The following is a 21,417-nucleotide window of genomic DNA, read 5'->3' on the forward strand; positions in this document are numbered from 1 at the left end:
GCAAGAAATATTATTAAGAATACGGGAAGTCCTGTATGAGATTATTGACTTATTGGTAATTTCCGGATTATCATAAAGAGAGATCGTCAGGATAATTGAATCAATTAAAATATAAATTATCCTGATGGTCCTGGTGAATCGGAAGCAGATCTTTCCAGTGCGTCATCTTCTGCGTCAGTCGGAATTCCATAAATAATTCTCAGCTCTTCTGGAGTTTTCTCTTTCGCCATATCACCAATAACTCTGCAGCAATAGTCCATTAGTTTTGGAATATCGAGATAATTGGTTGCCAGAATCAATTGAAAAAGTTCCTCATTATCGATACTCAGCAGTTGTCGATCCCATTCCGGAACGACAAACTCTCTTATAAAGTTCGTATATGCCTGTTCCTCCTCATCATATTTGTGGCGTTCGCAGAATTGGACAATTCTTTCCATATTCCTCCCGTTGACATTCTCAACTGGAATCGGGTTATCCAATGCGTTTTCGGCAGTCAATCCAAGATTTGTAATGAGATCCCAGAGAGTTTTTGATAGTTTAACTGCATGCTCACTTATTGTGAAAACGTGATTGTCACTTGAAATTATTTTGTATAAAACAGGATTTTCTTTGACTTCTTCGATTTGCACAATGGGAACTTCAGGCTCTAGAGACATGATGTTTACCTGAAATCTAGTATAATTGGATTGATTCGAATCGGAGAGAACAAGAATAATTGGAAAAGGATCCAGAAGAAAAACATGAAAATTATATCGACTAACAGAAACGCTCGTTAAGAACTTAAAACTTCGAATGTACCAAAGAATAAGCAGAAAACTCAAAACATCAATAGAGGAGGGTCTTTTTCCGGGCAAATGTGCAAACACTTCGAGGGACACTAACACGCAAACTCACATGCAAAGAGTTTTTGAGATAGTGAAATAAGAGAATTCGAGAGTGGAAGTTGGTTGAGATTTCGACGTCGGTTATTGAACATGTTAGAGTAAAAAATGAAATGACAGGTTTATTTACATTTCTAGATAATATATTAATGTAAAAGAACAGAAGGATGAAACAAAATTACAAAGAAAAGTGAGACTCAACGTCCCCAAAAACCGTTGTTAAAGCTGCTGTATCCTCCAGAACTGAAACTCGAGTAGCTACCCCAAGAACTGCTTCCATAACTTCCACCCATTGGATATCCACCTCCATAACCTCCATAACCCATTCCAGGATATCCTCCTCCGTATCCACCATACATCCCTGGATAACCACCTCCCCATCCTCCATATCTCTTTTCACGATGTCTGGAAATAAAGAAATTTGCAACTCTTCAAGTTTTTAGAGAACTTACCCATGTGGTGCTTTCCATCCCAAATTTTTTGGATGATTCAAGTTTTTTGCAGTTGTTTCTTCGTTTTCTGAGGCGTTTAACGCTGCCATCAGAACTCCAAAAACGATAAAACTGAAGAATAAAATATTCATTTTGTTTTAAAGCTGATGGATTAATTTTCGAATTTATACGAGTCTTCCAACAGTTATTTTGGTATTCATTTCTGCCCTCTTCTTCATGATTTTTTTGAAAAACAATTCGGCAAATTCATGAAGTTTTCTGAATTAATATTTTAACATCCTTGTTTTATTTTTGCAGAGGAATCATCTAAACGTGGATTCCCACTGTTTACTTCTTTTACAACTATCACAGTTGACCCAACGACTACAGATTGAATCATCAAAAGTGCATTTCGACCAGAAGACATAGATGGAAAACCGGATTTTGTTCTGATTTGGTGGGGAAGGAATGATTTGACGAATCACTGTCTCGTCTACGTTTTCAGCCAACTTGGTCACTACGGGAACGGGAAGAACAAAAAGAACAAAATATCAAAAAATACGGTGACGGAGAAGAAAAAACAAATGTATAAAAAGAGAAGTGAGAATTGAAATGATCCACACTTTCAGTCTTTTGTCTTTTCTTCTCCATTTTGTTTTCATTTAATAATGCATTCGACTACATTATTCTTCCTTGTTGCTGGTCTCCTTCTAGCTGTTTGCTTGGCATCTGAAGATTTAGGAAATTCTGAATTCAATCATCCAAAGAATTTGATTTGGAGATCTCCTGAAGGGTAAGCACTCGTTTTTACTTGTCGTTCAAAACCAAGAACTTTCAGTATTCGTGTCAAAAGATATGGAGGATGGGGAGGAGGTTATCCAGGAATGTACGGTGGATACGGTGGAGGATATCCTGGAATGGGAGGATATGGAGGCGGTTATGGAGGTGGATATCCAATGGGTGGAAGTTATGGAAGCAGTTCTTGGGGTAGCTACTCAAGTTCCAGATCTGGAGGATATAGCAGCTTTAACAACGGATACTTTGGACGATAATTGTCTCATACTTGATCTCAGTTAGTCTATCTTCTAATGTTACTTATTTTATTTCAAAAATGAACGTTTTTCAATTTGAATTTCATAGGGTTTCGTTTTTAACGTTTTAAATCATTCTAGCTTAGTTCGTCTGTGGTGAGCGGTCTATGTAATTTCAACTGTTAACACAAAACTAGGAAAATATAATTTTCTAAACAAAAATAATTAATGAACGATGCAATATAACCGTTAAAAGTAGGAATGGGACACGATTGGAATGATACACGATAAATGAACATGATGATGTTGGTTCTACCAAATTGAAAACTTCGACGGTGGTTGTTTTTTCTTTGGTGAAGAAAGGTTTGATTTGGAGAGGAAACTGCAAATGAATTATATTAGAAATGTAAAAGAAATTTACAACCTTACCTAAAGTCAAATGGAGAAAAGTCGGCAGTAATTACAGGAGCTGAAAGAGTATCTTTGATACTTTCCGGAATATATTTTTTGGTTGATGAACTGGAACCACTTCCTGAAGATGAATTGGTGGTACTTTTTCGTTTTCTTTCCCTGCGCTTGTCCGGAGTCGAGAATGCACAAAAATGAGAGGAAGACGGGTAGTGGTGATCCGTTCGTGATACTTTTGACTTATTTTCAGAGCAACTGAGCACATTGAGATTGAACTAAACGTGATATGATGATTTCATTTTAGTATTAATTGTAAACATACAAAGTCTTCTTGACTATCAAGATTCTCCGTTTCATTAAGAAAATCTAGTGGAGAGTCATCGAGAATTTGATTTTCAGCGACCGATAATTTATTTTCTGGTCCCGAACTAAACGAAGGATCATATTCTGCTTCTTTATCTTGTTGTTATTCTTCAAAATCGCTGGAAAAATAAGAGAGATTCACATAATTTCATTACGCCATACTTACCTCGAAACAACATCATGTGAATAAAATGGATCTCTTGGCAGAGATTCAGTACCATCATTCAAATCTTCTCGAAGCAGTAGCCAGTCGGATCGTTCCACTAGCATATCATATAATGGAAGTGACTTCTTACAATCTTTATCTTTCTGTAAAAAATTTTATGTTTGAGAGAATATCCTCGAACTTGACCGAACCGTTTGCGCCAGAGCAGCAACTATCAAAGTCTTCTCCACTTTTCCAAGTGTAGTATCCGTGTGTTTTTGAAGTGAGAGAGACGGTAACACTCCGATTCTATCGAGCCGTGAAGAAAATCGATCAACCGTTTTCTCAAAGCCAGGCGGATTTTCGAATTTGATTGTTTTGTGGGGCTTTAAAGAACTCATTCCGGGGTCGGTATCGCATTTTTTGAGCCACGGAAGTAAAGACGTGCTATGAGCTACATCCGTCGTTTTGTTTTTCATTGGAAACTCTTCTTCCGACTTTATTCTTTCTGGAGATGGAGGGCCGAAAGTTTTTTCGTGTCTTCCGAGCGGATTATCAACGGGATTCCATGATAGCGGATGGTTGCTTCTCGAATACTTGGAAAACTTGGGTACTTTCTGTTGTGATGTGGAATAAGTTTTTGATAAATTAGGATGCTTGTTAGACGAGCTCTGGAAAAATGAGCTATGCCCAGGACTTTCCTCGTACATTAACTAAAATACCTCGATTTGATTCACTTGAATAGTTGGAGCCGAGCTCTTTGCATTTGCGAACATTCCATCCAAAACATGAAGCTTTTTGTCTTCCTGTAAAAAACTTAATTTTCAAAAATTGAGGACGAAATCCCATAGCTTATTACAGTCAACAAAAAATCAATCAAAACTATAGAGCAACAAGAAATTCACTAGAAATTCAAATTAATCGTGACATTCAATTTTCGTCTATGATCATATGTTTGATATCGAGAGGAGAACTTTGAAAAACTATTACTAACTACTTAACTACTCGCCAACTAACTAAACATGTTGTAAGTTTTCGATAAATTTAGCCGTGGTTACTTTTTGAAAATTGCCATTTTGAGCTGCTCGGAGACCTGAAAAATTGAAGTGAATATATGTGGAGAAAAGAAACCAACTTGGTTTGATAGACCGGAAGCTGGATACTTTTTGATAATTTTCAGAAGTCCTCCTTTTCCCGAACTTCGGTCGCCATTCTCCTTTTCGTGGAAACATTTTCAGTACGAAAATCGTCTTCAAATTATTTAAAGCGGTTTCTTTCGAATACGGTAGTCGCGGCAGAACCCGTTTTAACTTTGTAACGTTGCGTCTTTCAAACAGTAATCCGCGCTCACTTCTTTCGAGATTTTCAATCAATTTACTTCATTATCACATATTTTCCGAGATAATCTTTCTCTTAATTGTTCATTTCCTTCATGTTTTTGATTGTTTAATATGCCCGAATATAGTAGGCCAAGCATTGCTCTCCATTTTTTCCTGATGCGATCAATTACGCTATATTCCGCGCTCAATTATTTTTCCTCGTTCCCCACATTGTTGTAATGGACCTATTCTCGACATATTCACAAGGTAGCAAAAAAAGCAAAAAACTATTTTTTACTACAAGCAAAAAATAGTTTTTTGCTTTTTTTGCTACCTTGTGAATACTGTGAAAAAAATAAAGTTTGGCCAAGGATTTTCAAAAAAAATTTTCGCGCCCAAAACACTTTAGTGCATTTGTGAACTAAAGCGTTTTGGGCGCGAAAATTTTTTTTGAAAATCCTTGGCCAAACTTTATTTTTTTCACAGTAGGTCCATAGCACTTTTCTCCAAAAATGTGTTTTTAAAAAGTCAAATCTGAATCAAGTCTATAAAAGGTTTTCCATTATAATTTTAATTTCTACTATTATTTCAAAGAAAGTTGCCCACGAATAAACTGTATCTGAAATCATGCCATTGAAAAGCATTCAGTCTAACTGTTACTGAAATCTCAACACAAGCTTGTGTACACTCTTTATTTGAGAACATAGCAAATCTGCTCTGTTGAAAGTCTACCCCCTCTTCCCCAAAGCGGCGGCAGTTTCGAACAAGAGATTGTTTCTCCTCTTTATTTCTCTTGAAACTGCGTTAAAAATGTTTATATCATATTGTCGAAATAAAAAAAGTGATACCCGGTGTTTGCGGACTTAGTGGAAAAATTATTAAAATTAGCATTAAGTCCGCAAACACCGGGTATCACTTTTTTTATTTCGACAATACATAAATAATATTTTACAGCAATTATCGGCTCCGAAAAATGAACACTAAGGGGAAAACACCCGGAAGCGCCGGGAGAACGGTCAGAGCATCCGTACAACAACAAAACGTAAGAAATAATATTTTCATTAGTGACACGATGATTTCCAATTCAGGGACTTACCATGCGAAAGCGCGATATGACCCCCACTAGAAATACAAATCTTGTTCCCAACGCAACATTCGTAGGAGATCGATTTCTCGGAGTTCGTCTTGATCAAGACGAATTGGACCATGCCAATCATTTAATGACCAGTCAACTTTACGGCAATGTACGTTTTGAGTATTCCAGTTCATTTTTGCAACAACTCATTCCAGAAAGAGAATTTGAATTCCTCTATGTCCGAACCAAACAGTCCTGAAAGGAAAAGTGCTGAAGGAGAAGCTCTCAAACAAATGATGCGTCACAAGTCGGCTGGTGTTTTAACCGATGCTGAGGACGGAGACCGTATTCTGTGCTATAAGAAGAACCTCGCACCGCCACCTGCCATTGGATATATAAATCAGGCAAAAGTAGTGATTTTAGCCACATCATTAATTTCAGTTGACTGTTCACTGGCATAACAGATATTTTGTAGGTTTTATACAGTACAAACAACGTGATCAACCCAGCTTCATCAGTCAAGAAGTCAACAAGACATGTAAAAGAGACAGCCTCAAAAGTTCTTGATGGTCCTGGACTTACAAGTAAGGGAAATGTTGTCTTCAGTTTGAAATGAAAGAATTCACGTTTATATGTTATCATAATTTCAGAGGATCTGTACTCACGCCATCTTGACTGGGGATGTCACAATTGGGTGGCTGTTGCACTTGGCTACGAGCTTTACCTTTGGAACACTGAAACCTGTGTCATCAAGGTAGTTTCTCGATCCGTATGAATGTAGTATGCATTAATTTTCAGAACTTCTTCGAAGACAATGCTCCCACGAACGAGGGTCTTATCACTTCAGTCCGATGGAGTCAAGATGGACGGTATATCTCACTTGGTTATGGATCCGGTGCTGTGAAGGTTAATAAAATATTTTGATGGTGACTAAAATAAAGTTCAGATCTATGATCCAAACCGCCCAAAGACTACTGAATACGTAAGAGAGTTGAGAACACTTCGCGTTGGAGGAGCATCCCGATGTGGTAAGTGGGGGAGTTTCAAACATGTCTTCAAAGACGGCATAAAGAGCTTGATTACCAAAATTTCAGCCTCGATCGCCTGGAGAAAACAAGGTGTGATGACATGTGGATACAAGTCGGGAGATATTGTCAATCATGATGTCCGTATCTCTCAACATGTTGTGAGCTCTTGGGGAGGTGAAAATGGTCATAGCCGTGACATTACTGCCTTGGAATGGTCTAGTGATGAAAACATGTGTGTTAGTGGTTCTTCGGATCGCACGGCCAAAATTTGGGAAGGACGTTTTGTTAGAGGAGATGGAGTTATTCAAGACCCGGTAGGTGTTCACAGGAAAGCGTATGGTCGTACCTACAACCATTTTCATAAAGCTGATGATCTATTAATTCTTTCTCAGGAACCTCAATTCACGATCGATGAGCATACCGGACAAGTTCGTACCGCCCAATTCTGCAGTTTCCGAGATGGAATCCTGGCAACTGCCGGTGGAATCAACGATGGAACCGTAAAGCTGTGGGATGTGAAGCGACAATGTCAAAAGGTTCGAGAACTAAATGTCTGTGAGACTGGTGGAGTTGGAGGTATCGTGTTCAATCGTCCTTACTCCGAAATGCTCACAGCATCTGACGATGGATTCCTACGGATCTATAGATTCAATGCGAACTATAAGTTGTCTCACGAAATTCAAGGTAACTGTCAGTGTTTTATTTCATTCTAACTGCAATGTTTACAGCATCCAATGAGCCAATTATGGATCTTGTCGGATCGCCATACGACGAAGTTCTCATTGGAGACATGGAAGAGACATTGAAGGTGTTCCAGTTGTTCAGTGTTGACAAGAGCACTAATATTTTGGACAGAACAGGTCCAAAAAATGTTGGTTTGAATGTTAGATAAAAAAATTCACTATTCCGCTTTTTTCTTCGAATTCTCAGAATTCTCTTTAATTATCATTATGCCGACATCACACTAACTTTTGAATTTTCAAATTTCGATAATTTCTACTGTGAATTTCCTTCTAATTTTATTCTCCTAATTGCACTTTTTTCAATTTGATTGTAAAACCTCGATGCGATTTCATGTTTGTGTTGTTGCTTTCTGTTCCTATTTGTCCTTTTTACTTCATGAACACTCATTCCAATAAAGTTAAACTTTCTAAGTTTTTTTCTGCACCCATTCGAGACCGCTAAACAGGTCAATTGCCTTATCTTATCACTTTCAATTGACATGTCGGTGTTAACACAATAAAAAAACTTTTTTGTTCTTTTCAAATTGATTTTTCTTACAACTACATAGTTCTGTTCATAAATGCGAAAATCACTTCAAAAATTTGCGGAAAAGTGTCCATTTTCTGCAACATCTGTCAAGACTTCCGTGCCACGCAGATTCTCAGAAATTCCCGGACCTCTCGAACTCCCAATAATAGGAAATACCGGTAATTTCAAGTATGCCGTGCGGTCAGGTGACTATCGATTCTAGATTTTTGTATCTCAACTGAAACATTTCCAGATTCCAAAACTATTGAAGGTTACAATCATCATTTGGAAGAAATGTATCATAAATACGGGAAAATAGTCAAAGAGAATTTGGGATTCGGTAGAAAACATGTCATCCATTTGTTCGATCCTGGTTAGATTTCTTCGACTCTTCTATTTTTTCGTGAAAATCTTTTTTCAGCTGATGCACAAACAGTTCTAGCAGCAGATGGGAAGACGCCATTCATTGTTCCGCTTCAAGAAACGACTCAAAAATATCGAGAAATGAAAGGAATGAATCCAGGTCTCGGGAACTTGTAAGTGAAGTGAATGAATGAGAACATGAAAATTGCTCTTCAGAAATGGTCCTGAATGGTATCGTCTTCGATCTTCAATACAACATGCAATGATGAGGCCACAGTCTGTTCAAACGTAATTTATTATAATGTTTTTCTACTTTCTATTCATTTTAAGATATCTCCCGTTTTCACAAATAGTATCAGAAGAACTCGTAAAACATGTGGCCAAAGAGCAAGTCCGATTTGGGCATGTAAACATGCAAAAAGTAGCTGGAAGATGGTCATTAGAGTCAGCTGGACAAATTCTCTTCGAAAAATCGCTTGGATCACTAGGAGATCGATCAGAGTGGGCAGATGGACTAATTGGGTTGAATAAAAAGATTTTCCAGTTGTCAGCAAAGTGAGTTTCTGATGCGAAAGTATTCGAATAGTAATTGTAATTTTAGAATGCGTCTCGGTTTTCCATTATTTCGACTCTTTTCAACACCATCTTGGAAGAAAATGGTTGAATTGGAAGACAGATTTTATGCAGAAGTTGATCGTCTGATGGATGATGCATTGGATAAACTAACGGTTAAGGATTCTGACAGGTACTTTGAAATTTGTAAAAAAAATTTTAAAAATAAAAATTCAACTGCAGCCAAAATATGAGATTCGCAAGTTATCTAATAAACCAAAAAGAGCTGAACAGAAGAGATGTTAAAGTCATATTGTTATCCATGTTCTCAGATGGACTCAGTACGGTGAGACACTAATTTCAGAAGTAAACAATAAACAAGTAGTTTTCAGACTGCTCCAATGCTCATATACAACCTTTACAATATCGCTGCTCATCCAGATGCTCAACATAAAATTCAAAAAGAAATTAAAGAAGATCCGACATCTACGAAACTTCCGTTCCTTCGCAGCTGTATAAAAGAGACCTTTCGAATGTTCCCTATTGGAACAGAAGTTTCAAGAATCACACAAAAAGATCTTATTCTGTCTGGTTTTCATGTCCCATCTGGAACTGCAGTTGATATCAACACTAATATTCTTATGAGGTATTCTAATATTCTTACATCTATGTTTTGACGGTGTTATTCAGGAACGAGGTTCTCTTTTCTGATTCTCCTCACGACTTCAAACCCCAGCGATGGCTTGAGAAATCGAAAGATGTTCATCCCTTCACTTTTCTCCCATTTGGATTCGGTCCTCGAATGTGTGCAGGTCGTCGATTCGCTGAGCAAGATCTTCTAACATCACTCGCCAAACTGTGTGCTAACTTTGACATTCATCATCGAGGAGAGCCAATAACTCAAATCTATGAAACTCTTCTCTTACCACGTGGAAATTGTGAATTTGAATTCCGAAAGTTGTGAATATGAGATACTTTTGTGTGATGTTAATAGATTTTTATGAATATTTGTATGAATTGAATGTAAAAAAGGCTCGAATGCTAAAGTGTATAAACAGTTCACTTGTGTTATGCTTGATAAAATATTTAAAACAGCATGTGCGAAATGTACTCCAATATTCTACCAAGAAAAACTGAAATTAGGTGCAGCCACTCGTAGGTTAAACTAAATGACACTTTAAAAGGTGATCAGAGTTTTTAGCGATGAGTTGAAAATTTTAATTTAATATTTGCTTACTTTTTTCACATTATTATTCGCGGCGTTCGCTGAGATGACTGGAATACCCGAAAAATATTTGAGGTAAAAATGTATCAGCAATACTGCTCTGTTGTCACGCATCAGAGACGAGAGACTCAGACAAAATTTGTGCGAAATGGTACCGTTTCGAATTCTTAAGCTTACATATCTGAAATAGTGTTTTTAACTTAATTTACTAACAAACTCCCTATCAATTCGAATGTAATTTTTTTCCAGTCATGATCATCAACCAACTTATCGAGACTTTGAGTGATCAAGCAGTAGTTTCAACATTAACCCCTTCCAGCATAATTGTATATGACAAAAACGAGTTGAAAGTCTATGTCGGGTTTACAAATAACCGAGAAAGTGTTGAATACACCAAAGAAGTTGTGAGTTTTTCTAATAAACTACATTTGTCATTTGTCCGTTCAGATTCTACTCTTATCGACAGTAATTCCAACGAAAACAGAAATTCGCGAAATAATTGCATCGAAAAATGGTTTGTTTCAATTAATTCTGCAGTTTTAAGTAATGGTGAATTCAGGAGACTACGTCATTCTCGAAGGTCCTCGAAGCATTTTCGTTGTCAGGATTGGTACGGAGATCCTTTTCACAAAGCCGGATCGTTTGCCATCTGAATGTTTCTGCGAGTAAGTGCGAATCTGTTAATTTCCTGCTCACTGACATACGAATTCCAGATGCTACTCTCTGCACGATAGCTTGCTACTACAGAATTCAGCACTCTCGGTTGTAAAAGTTAGGGTTTTGGGAGAAAAGTGTGATGAAAAAACAATTATTGCGGCAGTTCTTTTCTCCGACAACTGTATCAGGTATTAAGATACATGTGTATTTTTAAGCATTCTAAATTTAAGATTCTACAATCTCCAGAAAAAGTTTGATTCCTTACTTTTGGGTGTTGACTTCCGGAATTATCTTCATCAAGGTGGAGACGAAAACATCGCAAACAACACTTTCGGTCTTCAGAAAGCCCTAGGTTTGAATCAAACGATGCCTCGGTTCGCCATTCAAATAATTTCAGTTTCTTTTGATATGATCCCTCCTCAACCAAAATCTTCTCATTTTTCATTGATTGCCATTGATTCGGATGCGGAGTTCTACGGATCGTTCATTCATTTCTCTTGTGAGTTCACCAGGATGATTCAAATAATTTTAAACTGTAATTCAGGTTTCAAAGAAGGAGTTTCTCCACGAATTCATCGACTTGAAGTCATTGATGGAATTCCTTGTGATCCAATTGATCTTCAATATATCACTACTTCGAATCCAAGAATAACTTCAATTTTCATTTTAGTGTCTGGAGGAGGAATTCTCAGTCATCTTATTGTGTTTCCGAACGAATTTGGAGAGTTTCAGTATGTTTCAGTGTGACAGAATCTGTTTCTGATAAATGGCTTTTTAGATTGCTCGTTAACGACCAACTTCGACTTCCTCTATCAGCTGGCGATCCTAAAATTGTGAGAAATCAGATCAAAAAATTGAACGTGAATAGATACGAAATTGCCACATCATCTTGCTTATATTCCGTCAACATATCGCCATGGTTCGACTCGTTGACATCAGGGTGTGTTTTTGATAATCAATCGAATATTATGATGTTAAAATTAAGAAAATATATTTGTCCCCAAGTGACCCATTTCAGCTCGACAGCTCCAAAAACAAATCAAGACAGTCGAGTGTTTGAGCTAGTCAACGCTCTTATCTCACAAGACGAGCTCAGAGAAACGAAAAAATGGACAGGTGCTCGCGCACTTCGTGCGATTGCGGTCAAGTTGTCAGCTGGTTTGGAGGCGGATGAAACTGAAGATGAACCATCGGCAGATTCAGAAGACGTGATGCATCTCGTGATTATCGAAAATAGAAATGGACAACCTGCTCATGTTTTCAACATCGCAACATTTGATAGTAACACTTGGAATATCAAGACAACACGAGATATAGAGAAACATTTGAATTCTGGTACAACATCCAACCAGGTTCACACTTTAGAACAACAGCTCGCCGATCTGAAACCACTCGCTGCTTGTGTGTAAGTCCATGAAGCTTCTTTCTGAAGATTTCTTAAATATTTTCTTTAAGAATCTCTGACAAAGTTTCTTGTGAAGACGCGATAGATGCAGCACTCAAGTTCTTCGAAGCAGTTGATGAACGACTAAAGAAACATTCTGAATTGGCGCAAGCCTTTGTAGATAGAACTCTGGCTCTCACAACCAGTGCACATAATCTTGTCGAGAAGCAGGAACAACTTGATGCACGTTTAGGAGACGTTTGTTCAAATTCACTCTATGCCATTTCGGTTATCATTGATTTCAGGAGAGTGAAGTAATTGAGGTGCTGAAAACTCGTCTGTATGCAACGAAGGAGAGGATGGAAAAGTCAAGAAAAGATATCAATGTTCTCTTCCACCGAGTCGAGGAGAATGCTCCACTCAGTGACAACGAGATCCGTATCTTCGAAAAACTGAAAGAACGTCAAAAAATGCTCTCCGATTTGAGCATATATGTCCCGAAGGTATACATAAAAACTAAAGAATCTGACATACATTTATGTTTCAGATGACTCTTGATACGAATGAGCTTAATAGAATGACGGAAGTTCTATTGAAAAAACGAAATTCCGGAGAGGACACTAACAAGTTTTCTGCCGTGGAGAGAAAGTATGCGGTCGAATATTGAAAAAAAAATTAAATAATCAACTTTTCAAATTTTCAGCGCTGCTGAAATCGACAACTTGGAATCCCGGGAAAGAACATTACAGGAAGATATTGCACAACTCACTGTCTGAACAACGCGGTTACATTTTAATTCTTTTGAAATTCATTCATACTCTAATTTTTCCTTGTTGAAAATATATGATTTATGTCAAAAGAGTGGTTTAAATTTTATTGAATTGACGAAGCACATCAAGGCACAAAAATACAGAAATGCAAAACATCTAACCGTTCTTCTTTAAAAGAAGCTAAAAGTTGAAATGAGCAGTGTTCAGACTGGGTTCTCATACAGATAAATAAATGTGAATGTTGAGCAGGCAGGCAGTAAAAACATAAAAATCTAGGCGGAATGGGAGTGAATATCACTAATTTATTAAGGTGCGTGGCTGGAGAAGAGGCGACGCTTCGCAGCAACTGAACAGCTTGGATCTGGGTTCTGAAATATGATAATTTTATACTACGAAGGAATTCAGTATAATCGCGTCATTTCTCTTCAACTTCTTCTTGTTTGCTCACCTCATCTTGTGGTGGAGATCTCTTTCTTGGAGTCAAAAACTTTTCAGCTTCTCCAGCCTCACGCAGTGCATTCTTGATATGCTCAATGAAACCGGCATTGCATTCATCTTTCAAGCTTCGATCACCCATCACGAAGATCTCCCATTTTGTCGCCATTCGTGGGCAATTGTTGATAATCTGAAAACATTTTTTTAGAAATCAGAAATTTAATACTTTTGAACTTACGTAGTCGTCGTCAACATAACATCCCATCATTGGTTGTCCATCGTTATCCTTTGGTTTACCGTCATAAAATATTTGTCGTTCAACCGGATGCGTTTTTTCATCAAGCCCACGTCCAAGTACGGAATGCTGAACACAAATGTTTTACAAGATTCGTATTACTTTCAATTCAATACCATGACACGGAACTGAATATTTTCCAGTTTACCCTCGAGGCCCTCCGCTTCATCGGTCGTTTTCAAAATTTGTTTCATTCTTTCCTCAACTTTTTTAACAACTTCTGTTGCGCCAATTTCGTTATTGGCGATTCCATCAACTTGCGTAGCGTTTTTTGGGCTCATTTCGAAACATCCAACTTTACATCCAATCTCACGGCGTTGAATCTTGAGGAGGCATTGTTGAGCTTCAATCATTCTAGGATCCGAAGACGAGGAATTGAGAATCTGAAAAAAATAGTTATATAGTGAAATCAATTGTTGCTTCTAATTTACTTCTTGTTCAACAAAATCGGACGTTTGCATATAGGCCTCAACATCTTCCGTGACTTCAGAAAGGGAAAATAATCTGCCATTTGTTCCTCTGTATTTGAGAAGATCTCCTGCTTTGTAAAGAGCATCGACCATTCTTAAAACAAATAGTTAAATCTGATTTAAAAAAACGAAAAAATGCCGCTGTAAGAATGCTTACAGAGTTTCTATGAATCGAACAGCTTTGTGTTGATAGACTTTAGAGTGAAGTTCTTGTCTGGAATCTCCGATCGATTTGATTTCTCCCACACACTTCATGGAGTAACCAATTCGTTTTAGACCACTGTTGGGATCAATCACAACACGAACGTGATCCAAAAGTCTATAAAGAGATGCTTCACTAAAAGTGATTGCAACTCCAGAAGCTTTCGAATCTCTCAGCAAATAATCCATTTTGTCCACATCATGCCCGTTATCAGAATTCGAAACAATGTCATAGAGGAAAGATTTTTCGGGTCCTCGACCGGAAACGAGAGAACTCCATTCTTTTTCCACGGCTTCTTCTCTCTCACTATCTGATAGTGCCTTGAAAGATTCATAGTCTTTGAAATCCTGAAAATTAAATTGTTTTTGTATACAATGAACGAGTTGTTACTCACGAAAGGTTTGGCACTGATAAGCTCAGTGATAAACTGAACATTCTGTTCATACGTTTCACCGGTTCCGAGGATTGATTCGAAACTGCTTTTGATGTCATCATTCATCATTATTCTTCTGATACATCTGATCGACATGTCCTCGTGTTTGAAAGAGCTGCCGCATCTTTTGGCAAATTCTCCATCAAAAAGATGAGAGAAAGGTCCATGTCCAACGTCATGCAGCAAGGCAGCAACAGAAACACAAGTGTGATCAGCAGGAGTAATATTCAATGATGGTTGGTTGTGTCGGAGTTTATCAACCAAATTGTATGCCAACGAAAAAGTTCTGAAAACGGGAAGTAGATAATGAGATAGTAAAAAAACACGATTACCCCAAGGAATGAACGAATCTCGAGTGTTCACAGTTTGGATAAACTCTATAGACAAGACCAGTTTGCTTCAGACTTCGCAAACGTTGAAATTCGACGGTATCGAGGATTTTGTCAATCGGGGATGGTACTCTAACTGTTCCATACACATTATCATTGATGATATGCTTGGGAGCTTGATTCGTCCAATTCATTCTGAAATTTTTTGCAATAATTGTTTATGAAAATACAATAAAATTCACATAGATAGAAAACTAATATGAAAAGTTGACATCAGGAAAAGTATTTTTAACGAGGTTTTTGATCTTTAAAAATCCGTTTGAAAAAAATGAGCGGGAAAGTTTTGAATTCGAAAAAATTCGGAAACTCGTCTCAGCTGTCGGAGCGACGAACGAACCGGGAACAGAAAAAAAGATTTATGAGGCAAAAAGAGGAAAGTACGAGATGAAGAGAAAGAAAGAATAGATAGAAAGATGGTTTTCGTTTGAATTCAGCCCAACGGGAGATGGTTATCTCTTCAAGTACTTGTGTTTAAAATAACATTGTGACACCTTTGTAATTTCTTAATTTGAGATTGCTATCTTTCGAAAAAAGTACGTTTTCAAGAGTTTCGAGGTTATACAGGGAAAGTGCGAACTGACGTATGTTCAAACAAAGGAAAGAAAGCATTTCAGAGGGCTGATGAAGTTAAATTCAACTTTTCAGCGAGGTAATCGCGATCCATCTTTTATCTTTAAAAGTATATTGGATACGGTAACTTTGAATAAATATAATAAAAAGCTATTTTTCTACCAAAGTTATTTTTCTGGAATACTCACGGCCTCCAGACATCAGTAAACATGTGAACCGCCCGTCGAAAAACGGTAAACGACATTTCTAATTAAAAATCGAGAAATAATAAAAAATTATAAAAATGAAAAGAATTGGCGATATACCGACGGCCTGTGTCAATAAGGTTTTGCACTTTTTCATCTTTTTTGCAATTGAAAAAAGTTAGAGAAAAGAGAAACGTCTGAGAATAAACGCAGGCGTAGAGGAGAAGCTGGCAATGAGAAGAGACCATATGAATAGAAGAAACGCAGAGAATAGAGCAGCAGTGTGAAGTTTATGCACTGACGGATATTTTGATTGTTCCAAACGCTTCAACCGTTTGTTCGGTTTGTTTCTGTTTAATGCAAAAAACTTATTTGCATTATGACTTTTGGTTTTTTGAGATAATTCGAATTTTAAATGAACAAAACCAACGGTATCATTGTATTGAATGTTTAAAAACAACTATTTGAAATGGCATAGTTATCAAAGTGAATGTGAAACAAACATTCTTTCATGCGTTTTTTATAGTCAACTTTTACCGCACATCCGGTCGGAAACATTCAGGAATAAGAGTGAGGATGGCTGAAACAAGAATTATATTGACAGTTCTTACAAGCTTGATGACAGAGTTAAAGTTATGATAAGAGTTTTTCAAAATTGCTTATCAAAAAATGTGACGGTCAAAGGGTTCTGGAGTCATTAATTAAAATTGATAAGAGATAGTTGTTGATCGCAGCACACTGATCAAGAAACTGTTCTATTTTTATTTTTAAACTCTTTATTTTGCTAGAAAAGTTGTTGCAGCACTCTTTGATATCTTTGTTTACGGCTGGTTATTTCGAATCGATAGAATGGAAGAGCAGATCCTGAGATTGGCAGGATCAAAAATTTAAGAGTGAGCAATAGAAAAAGGAGAACTCGTGAGTTTTGATTGAAACACGGATGGATGGGAAGGAAAGAAAGATGAAAAGTCAACAACTTTGATGTAAAAGTGTTTTTGAGGTTTTCAGTTGAGATTGCACTGCTGAAATGGTTTTCAGCAATATGATTACATTGATAGAAACCGGAAGTATGATGGCTCCATACACTTGTGAGGCTACCGAGTTGTTCGATGACCTCATTGAACTTCTCTTGTGAATTTTGAGACACTTATCAAACGAAAGGCTTTGAGAACTCAGCATAAACTGGTCCTGAACAATCCTGAATGCTCGGATCCAACTCACGTCGTCGGAGGTAGTTCTTGACTTTCATCCAGAGAAACCGAATTGAACTTCCGACGGACCGGCTCGATTGGTTGATGCCAACGCATATCAACGGAGTGACTTCGTAATCGGGAGTTGAAGAAGATTAGATTTTCCTGCTGAAAACCAGTATATTTTTAATTCATTTACAAAGAAGGCCTTTGCCCACAAAGTGTGAAAAACAATTTTTGCAACTTAATAAAAACGGTTCAAAAAGTAGAGGGTCAGAAGTCAAATGATGATAAACTAGATTTGATTGTCTCTTTCTTTATATGCACTCAAAAAACGATCCAAATAGCAATAAAAAGGAGGAGTCAAATTATTAAAATGTGATTATTTTTGACTCATTTTTGTAAAATTTTAAAAGTGATTGATACTGTAGGAACATTTGATTTTCACATGTTCCTGATAATAAAAACATCACGTGTCATTAAAGGCTGTCGGATGCAATCAACTAAAACCCTCCTAGAAGGGTTACTGTATCTGAAGATGGTCTTAATTTTTGAAAAATTCAATTGGATCAAGATATTTGAGCCACGTCATGACAAGCACAAAAACTAGAAAATCCACTATTTTTTCCATCTGACTCCACCCTCACTTTTCCACTATCCCTTAGCTTTTTCTCTGGTTCACCAATTAGGACCACCTGACGAGTTATCCCAATTGAAATAGTGTGGAATCTGAAGAGTTTTCAGAGATAAGAAGGGACCCATGACATCATAATCTATGAGGAATAAATAGACTGAAATCAAAACAATAACACTTGCAGACTTTTTTGTCCATGCCAAAAACAGGCAACGATCTGAAAAAGTGTGTAATAAACTGTAAAAAACTTGCCGTTGATATTGGTAAATGATACATTGTTGTTGTCTTGAATTCAGAAGAAGTCTGTAAAGAAAATATAAAATAGAAAGATCAGCCAGAGAAAGAGGTTAGTTTTATAATCTATTGAGCAGTTATGTTGTCATTATATCGTTCTTCAGTTCGGTCTGTCCACTTCACGAATTTCTTATCAAATTCAACTCTGTCCACTTGTCATGTGATTATGTAATGCGGTAAAATGAAAGTGGAAGTAGGAAAGAAATAAAAGTCATGTTTCTGCTCCAATCAGCTTCATTTGATCGGGAAATTTAGAAGCAAATTTACAGTATGACAAAGATATCTTTTCCATCAATGCGTGATCTTCGAATTCCAATAAACACACACATCAGATAATTCAGCATTCACTTCAATCATACAAATGACGTATATTCTGAATGACAGTTGAAAAAAAAGGAAGAGTCGTAACTCAGTTCTTTTTATCATTTCCGGAATTTTCATGGATGAACTATTCGTTTTCAGAACTCGTTTTGTTTGATATGAAATATAAACGCAATTCCACTGGATGGACAAATGAACTTCGAGTTTTTTTCTAAAAACAAGAGCTATAATTTAATTTAAAAATTAATACAGATAGTTTAGATTTCAGTAAACATCCATACTCATCAGGTGTTCATCCATCACTATCCGCGGTTATTATGATCTAATTGGGTCTGTTAGGAACTCTAAAAACCCCTAAGATTCCCTCCAATTTTTGAATTCCATAAAAAATCGTTCGTCAAACGGAGAGTTGCCTCCGAGGTATTGTTGACTCTATCCTCAAATTCTCCGTTTCCATTTCCCATGATTTGGCTATAAACTCTGCAAAATCTGTTCGTTCCCATTCCCTCCCCTTTTTCGCAGTTTTATTTCTCTTTCCCAACTGAGAACGAAACCATCGCCTCCATTCCATTCGTATTACGATATTCAATTGTACGAAATATGCGTGGCAATCAAATTTCGAATACGTGGAAGTGTTCGAGATGCTTGGTTCAGTTTGGAAGTGAATATGCGTTCCAGAATCATAAGAAAGTGAAATGTAAAATTGAAGGAGCCGTTTTTCAGTGCGAAGTGAGTTTTATGATTTTCAATTCGTTTGGCTTGCCTATGATTTAGATATTTTTCCAGGTTTGTCCGTTCAAAACTGCATCTAAAACTGGATTGAACAGTCATCAAAGAAGACATATTCGTGAGAAACAGAAGAATCCAATCAAGTGCAACTACTGTAGAAAAAAGAAATATTTCAAGAGCAAAGAGAACTTATTGGTAAAGATATTGATAAAGCTACAATGATGAAAAACATTTTCCAGGTTCACTGTGAGTATTATCATCCGGAAAAAACAGGCGAAATGGAAGAAATCATTTCCAAATACAACTTGAAAGTCAAAGAAGTGAGTTTCCACATCATCTGAAACGTGTATCATCTGAAATTCAGATCGAAGAAACAAAGAAGGCTGAAGAACTGATTAGAGGAACTGAGCAATATGTGAGTTCTCATGGCTCTTCATCTCTTCCAATTTCCTCTTCATCTGGACTCATTTCACTTCAAAATTTCCCATCAGGAACCCAAAAGCTATCCGATACCTTCCCGAGTATCAATGATTACTTTCCAAATGTATAAGATTGTTTATTAAAATCTTATTGAATTAATGGGACATTTACAATGAAAAACTCAGCGAAAAAAAAAAACAAAAAGATAGCAGTTCGAAATTAAGAAATTAATGAAGAAGAGTGTTGAAAACTGAATGAAATCAAGGAATTCGTCCGATGTTGTTCAGATGCGTGTGAGCCCGAAGAATCACATTTCTGAAAAATTCCTTTTTGGAAACTATTGGAATGTATTCAACTGACCCTAAACAATCCATTTCAGTGACTTGGAACTGAGCCTGAAATGTAGTTGATAAAATCAGACTTTTTTAGTTCTGATGCTTCAACTTTTGAAGTCCGAAAAACTCACGTTTTGTTGGCGTATTTCTTGAATGAGATCATTTCCAATTTTCTCTCGGACAGGTTCAAATTGGGCAGGTTCAGATTGGACAGTACGAGGCCGTCCATGACGGAGCTGTTGACGAAAACGCTCAATCTCAATCTGATGTAAGAAATGGAGTAGGCGGGATCATTTCAGGAGCCGTACCTCTCGACGGCGGAAATGTTCCGCTTGGCGACATAAATATTCCTGATGATCTCTGGTGGTCTGTTGACGCCACGCACGCAATAATTCAATGAGAGGGGTCGATGGAGCCTGTCCAGTGATTTCAGTCTGGCATCTCTTTCTCTAAAATAACAATTTTGTGTTGAGATTTGATTTCACAGAAAATTGACGAGAACCGAACATACTTTTTGAGCTGTCATCACTTGGATGTTCGAGAAGACAGATAATTTCCTGAAATATAATATTTATCAATGATAGTTTTCAAACTCGGTAGTTTTGAGGAAAACTTAGAATAAGTTATAAAACAGACAACTGAGAAGACAATGATTTGATTATTGCATAATCAATTTATGAATTGAAAAAAAGAAAATGAGATTGTTATCGCTATAGGTGAAGACAATCAAATGAATATCACGATCGAGTAAATGTCTCAACATTTAATGAGTTTTTGACGAGAGACTCCAGAGAAACCTCATCTGGCAGAGACAGTAATAGATCAGAAGAGACACACAGAACGCGAGAAGCTGTAGAAAAACTTATGGAAATTTGGAAAAAGGACGGCTGGACGAGAGACATTATGTGCTCTACAGTGGAAGCAGGTGTTAACAGAAAGAATGATTTATAATCCTTCCGCTCTGCCATACTGTACTTTTGGACTCCGATGGAGAGAGAATCGTTTGGAAACTTGTACGATAAATTATCTTGAAATAAAAGGTCAAGATTCTGATAGATATCAATTGGTTGAAAGTTGTACAACTTATGACACACTCGTAAATCTCTAATATTAATTCCAACTTCATTTATCTCATAAGAAACCATATTTATCAGAAGCGAATGTTCACAAGTAGCGATTGCAGATTTCCGGACCCCAGATTTTCTCTACTCGTTCTCGAAGTTCTTCGTTTATCTTCGGAATGTCAATTGGATTGATCTGAAAATAAGAGATGTTCTGTATGACAAAGTAGAACACTTACTTTTGCAAGAGCTATCTGCTTTCTGAATCTTTCGACTGCTTTTTCGAACGGCTCCAGTCTGATTTCTCCACTAAGAGTTGTCTGTACTCCACAATTGTTATTTTTGATGACGATGCACCCTTCCTAAAACCAAATTTTATAAAAACGTCAAATCAAGATTCCAACTCACAAATTGTCGAGGAAGAAAATCATTCAATTGGTCATTACCGAATGCAGATGAAGATACTGGATCGTGGTTTGGAATCGGTTGTTCACCTTGTTCAGCTACAAAAGGCATTTCCAAATACGTGACTAGAATTCAGAAGATTCTGAAATATAGCTTAGGTCTAAAT

At 37.0% G+C, this 21,417-nt stretch overlaps 10 protein-coding genes across 10 annotated transcripts; 5 read left to right on the forward strand and 5 right to left on the reverse strand.

Moving 5' to 3' along the window:
- Positions 1-116: 116 nt before the first annotated feature.
- On the reverse strand, positions 117-656 carry GCK72_006044 (uncharacterized protein; the record flags this gene model as incomplete). The annotated part of the gene is made up of 1 exon (XM_003108804.2): positions 117-656. One exon carries the CDS (start codon positions 654-656, stop codon positions 117-119), a length of 540 nt encoding a protein of 179 aa, XP_003108852.2.
- A 422-nt stretch (positions 657-1,078) lies between these two features.
- Positions 1,079-1,422, reverse strand: GCK72_006045 (uncharacterized protein; the record flags this gene model as incomplete). The annotated part of the gene is made up of 2 exons (XM_003109072.2): positions 1,079-1,286; positions 1,334-1,422. 2 exons carry the CDS (start codon positions 1,420-1,422, stop codon positions 1,079-1,081), a joined length of 297 nt encoding a protein of 98 aa, XP_003109120.2.
- A 558-nt stretch (positions 1,423-1,980) lies between these two features.
- On the forward strand, positions 1,981-2,364 carry GCK72_006046 (uncharacterized protein; the record flags this gene model as incomplete). Its single annotated transcript, XM_003108986.1, has 2 exons — positions 1,981-2,105; positions 2,151-2,364. The coding sequence occupies 2 exons, from the start codon at positions 1,981-1,983 to the stop codon at positions 2,362-2,364; spliced, it is 339 nt and encodes a 112-aa protein (XP_003109034.1).
- A 291-nt stretch (positions 2,365-2,655) lies between these two features.
- GCK72_006047 (uncharacterized protein) lies at positions 2,656-4,035 on the reverse strand (the record flags this gene model as incomplete). The annotated part of the gene is made up of 6 exons (XM_053725452.1): positions 2,656-2,725; positions 2,773-3,026; positions 3,074-3,179; positions 3,281-3,423; positions 3,472-3,930; positions 3,982-4,035. The coding sequence occupies 6 exons, from the start codon at positions 4,033-4,035 to the stop codon at positions 2,656-2,658; spliced, it is 1,086 nt and encodes a 361-aa protein (XP_053589646.1).
- A 1,516-nt stretch (positions 4,036-5,551) lies between these two features.
- On the forward strand, positions 5,552-7,573 carry GCK72_006048 (uncharacterized protein; the record flags this gene model as incomplete). Its single annotated transcript, XM_053725453.1, has 10 exons — positions 5,552-5,620; positions 5,667-5,822; positions 5,869-6,063; positions 6,129-6,237; positions 6,304-6,407; positions 6,452-6,553; positions 6,600-6,681; positions 6,748-6,995; positions 7,074-7,365; positions 7,410-7,573. 10 exons carry the CDS (start codon positions 5,552-5,554, stop codon positions 7,571-7,573), a joined length of 1,521 nt encoding a protein of 506 aa, XP_053589647.1.
- Positions 7,574-7,984: 411 nt separating this feature from the next.
- GCK72_006049 (uncharacterized protein) lies at positions 7,985-9,811 on the forward strand (the record flags this gene model as incomplete). Its single annotated transcript, XM_053725454.1, has 9 exons — positions 7,985-8,138; positions 8,186-8,305; positions 8,354-8,468; positions 8,512-8,583; positions 8,626-8,850; positions 8,897-9,040; positions 9,091-9,193; positions 9,240-9,493; positions 9,538-9,811. The coding sequence occupies 9 exons, from the start codon at positions 7,985-7,987 to the stop codon at positions 9,809-9,811; spliced, it is 1,461 nt and encodes a 486-aa protein (XP_053589648.1).
- A 512-nt stretch (positions 9,812-10,323) lies between these two features.
- GCK72_006050 (uncharacterized protein) lies at positions 10,324-12,889 on the forward strand (the record flags this gene model as incomplete). Its single annotated transcript, XM_053725455.1, has 13 exons — positions 10,324-10,476; positions 10,520-10,586; positions 10,632-10,737; positions 10,786-10,917; positions 10,960-11,081; positions 11,127-11,228; positions 11,274-11,460; positions 11,508-11,669; positions 11,748-12,134; positions 12,185-12,371; positions 12,419-12,616; positions 12,661-12,761; positions 12,817-12,889. The coding sequence occupies 13 exons, from the start codon at positions 10,324-10,326 to the stop codon at positions 12,887-12,889; spliced, it is 1,977 nt and encodes a 658-aa protein (XP_053589649.1).
- Positions 12,890-13,188: 299 nt separating this feature from the next.
- GCK72_006051 (uncharacterized protein) lies at positions 13,189-17,169 on the reverse strand (the record flags this gene model as incomplete). The annotated part of the gene is made up of 9 exons (XM_003108889.2): positions 13,189-13,251; positions 13,332-13,508; positions 13,557-13,682; positions 13,730-13,996; positions 14,045-14,177; positions 14,241-14,632; positions 14,680-15,004; positions 15,051-15,242; positions 17,084-17,169. The coding sequence occupies 9 exons, from the start codon at positions 17,167-17,169 to the stop codon at positions 13,189-13,191; spliced, it is 1,761 nt and encodes a 586-aa protein (XP_003108937.2).
- Positions 17,170-18,901: 1,732 nt separating this feature from the next.
- Positions 18,902-19,580, forward strand: GCK72_006052 (uncharacterized protein; the record flags this gene model as incomplete). The annotated part of the gene is made up of 4 exons (XM_003108763.2): positions 18,902-19,030; positions 19,088-19,225; positions 19,270-19,350; positions 19,395-19,580. 4 exons carry the CDS (start codon positions 18,902-18,904, stop codon positions 19,578-19,580), a joined length of 534 nt encoding a protein of 177 aa, XP_003108811.2.
- A 130-nt stretch (positions 19,581-19,710) lies between these two features.
- Positions 19,711-21,362, reverse strand: GCK72_006053 (uncharacterized protein; the record flags this gene model as incomplete). The annotated part of the gene is made up of 8 exons (XM_003108767.2): positions 19,711-19,765; positions 19,811-19,845; positions 19,917-20,048; positions 20,094-20,234; positions 20,297-20,342; positions 20,954-21,042; positions 21,086-21,208; positions 21,255-21,362. The coding sequence occupies 8 exons, from the start codon at positions 21,360-21,362 to the stop codon at positions 19,711-19,713; spliced, it is 729 nt and encodes a 242-aa protein (XP_003108815.2).
- Between the last annotated feature and the right edge of the window lie 55 nt (positions 21,363-21,417).

The sequence above is a fragment of the Caenorhabditis remanei genome, chromosome II (assembly GCF_010183535.1).
Source record: "Caenorhabditis remanei strain PX506 chromosome II, whole genome shotgun sequence".
Classification (NCBI taxonomy): domain Eukaryota; kingdom Metazoa; phylum Nematoda; class Chromadorea; order Rhabditida; family Rhabditidae; genus Caenorhabditis; species Caenorhabditis remanei.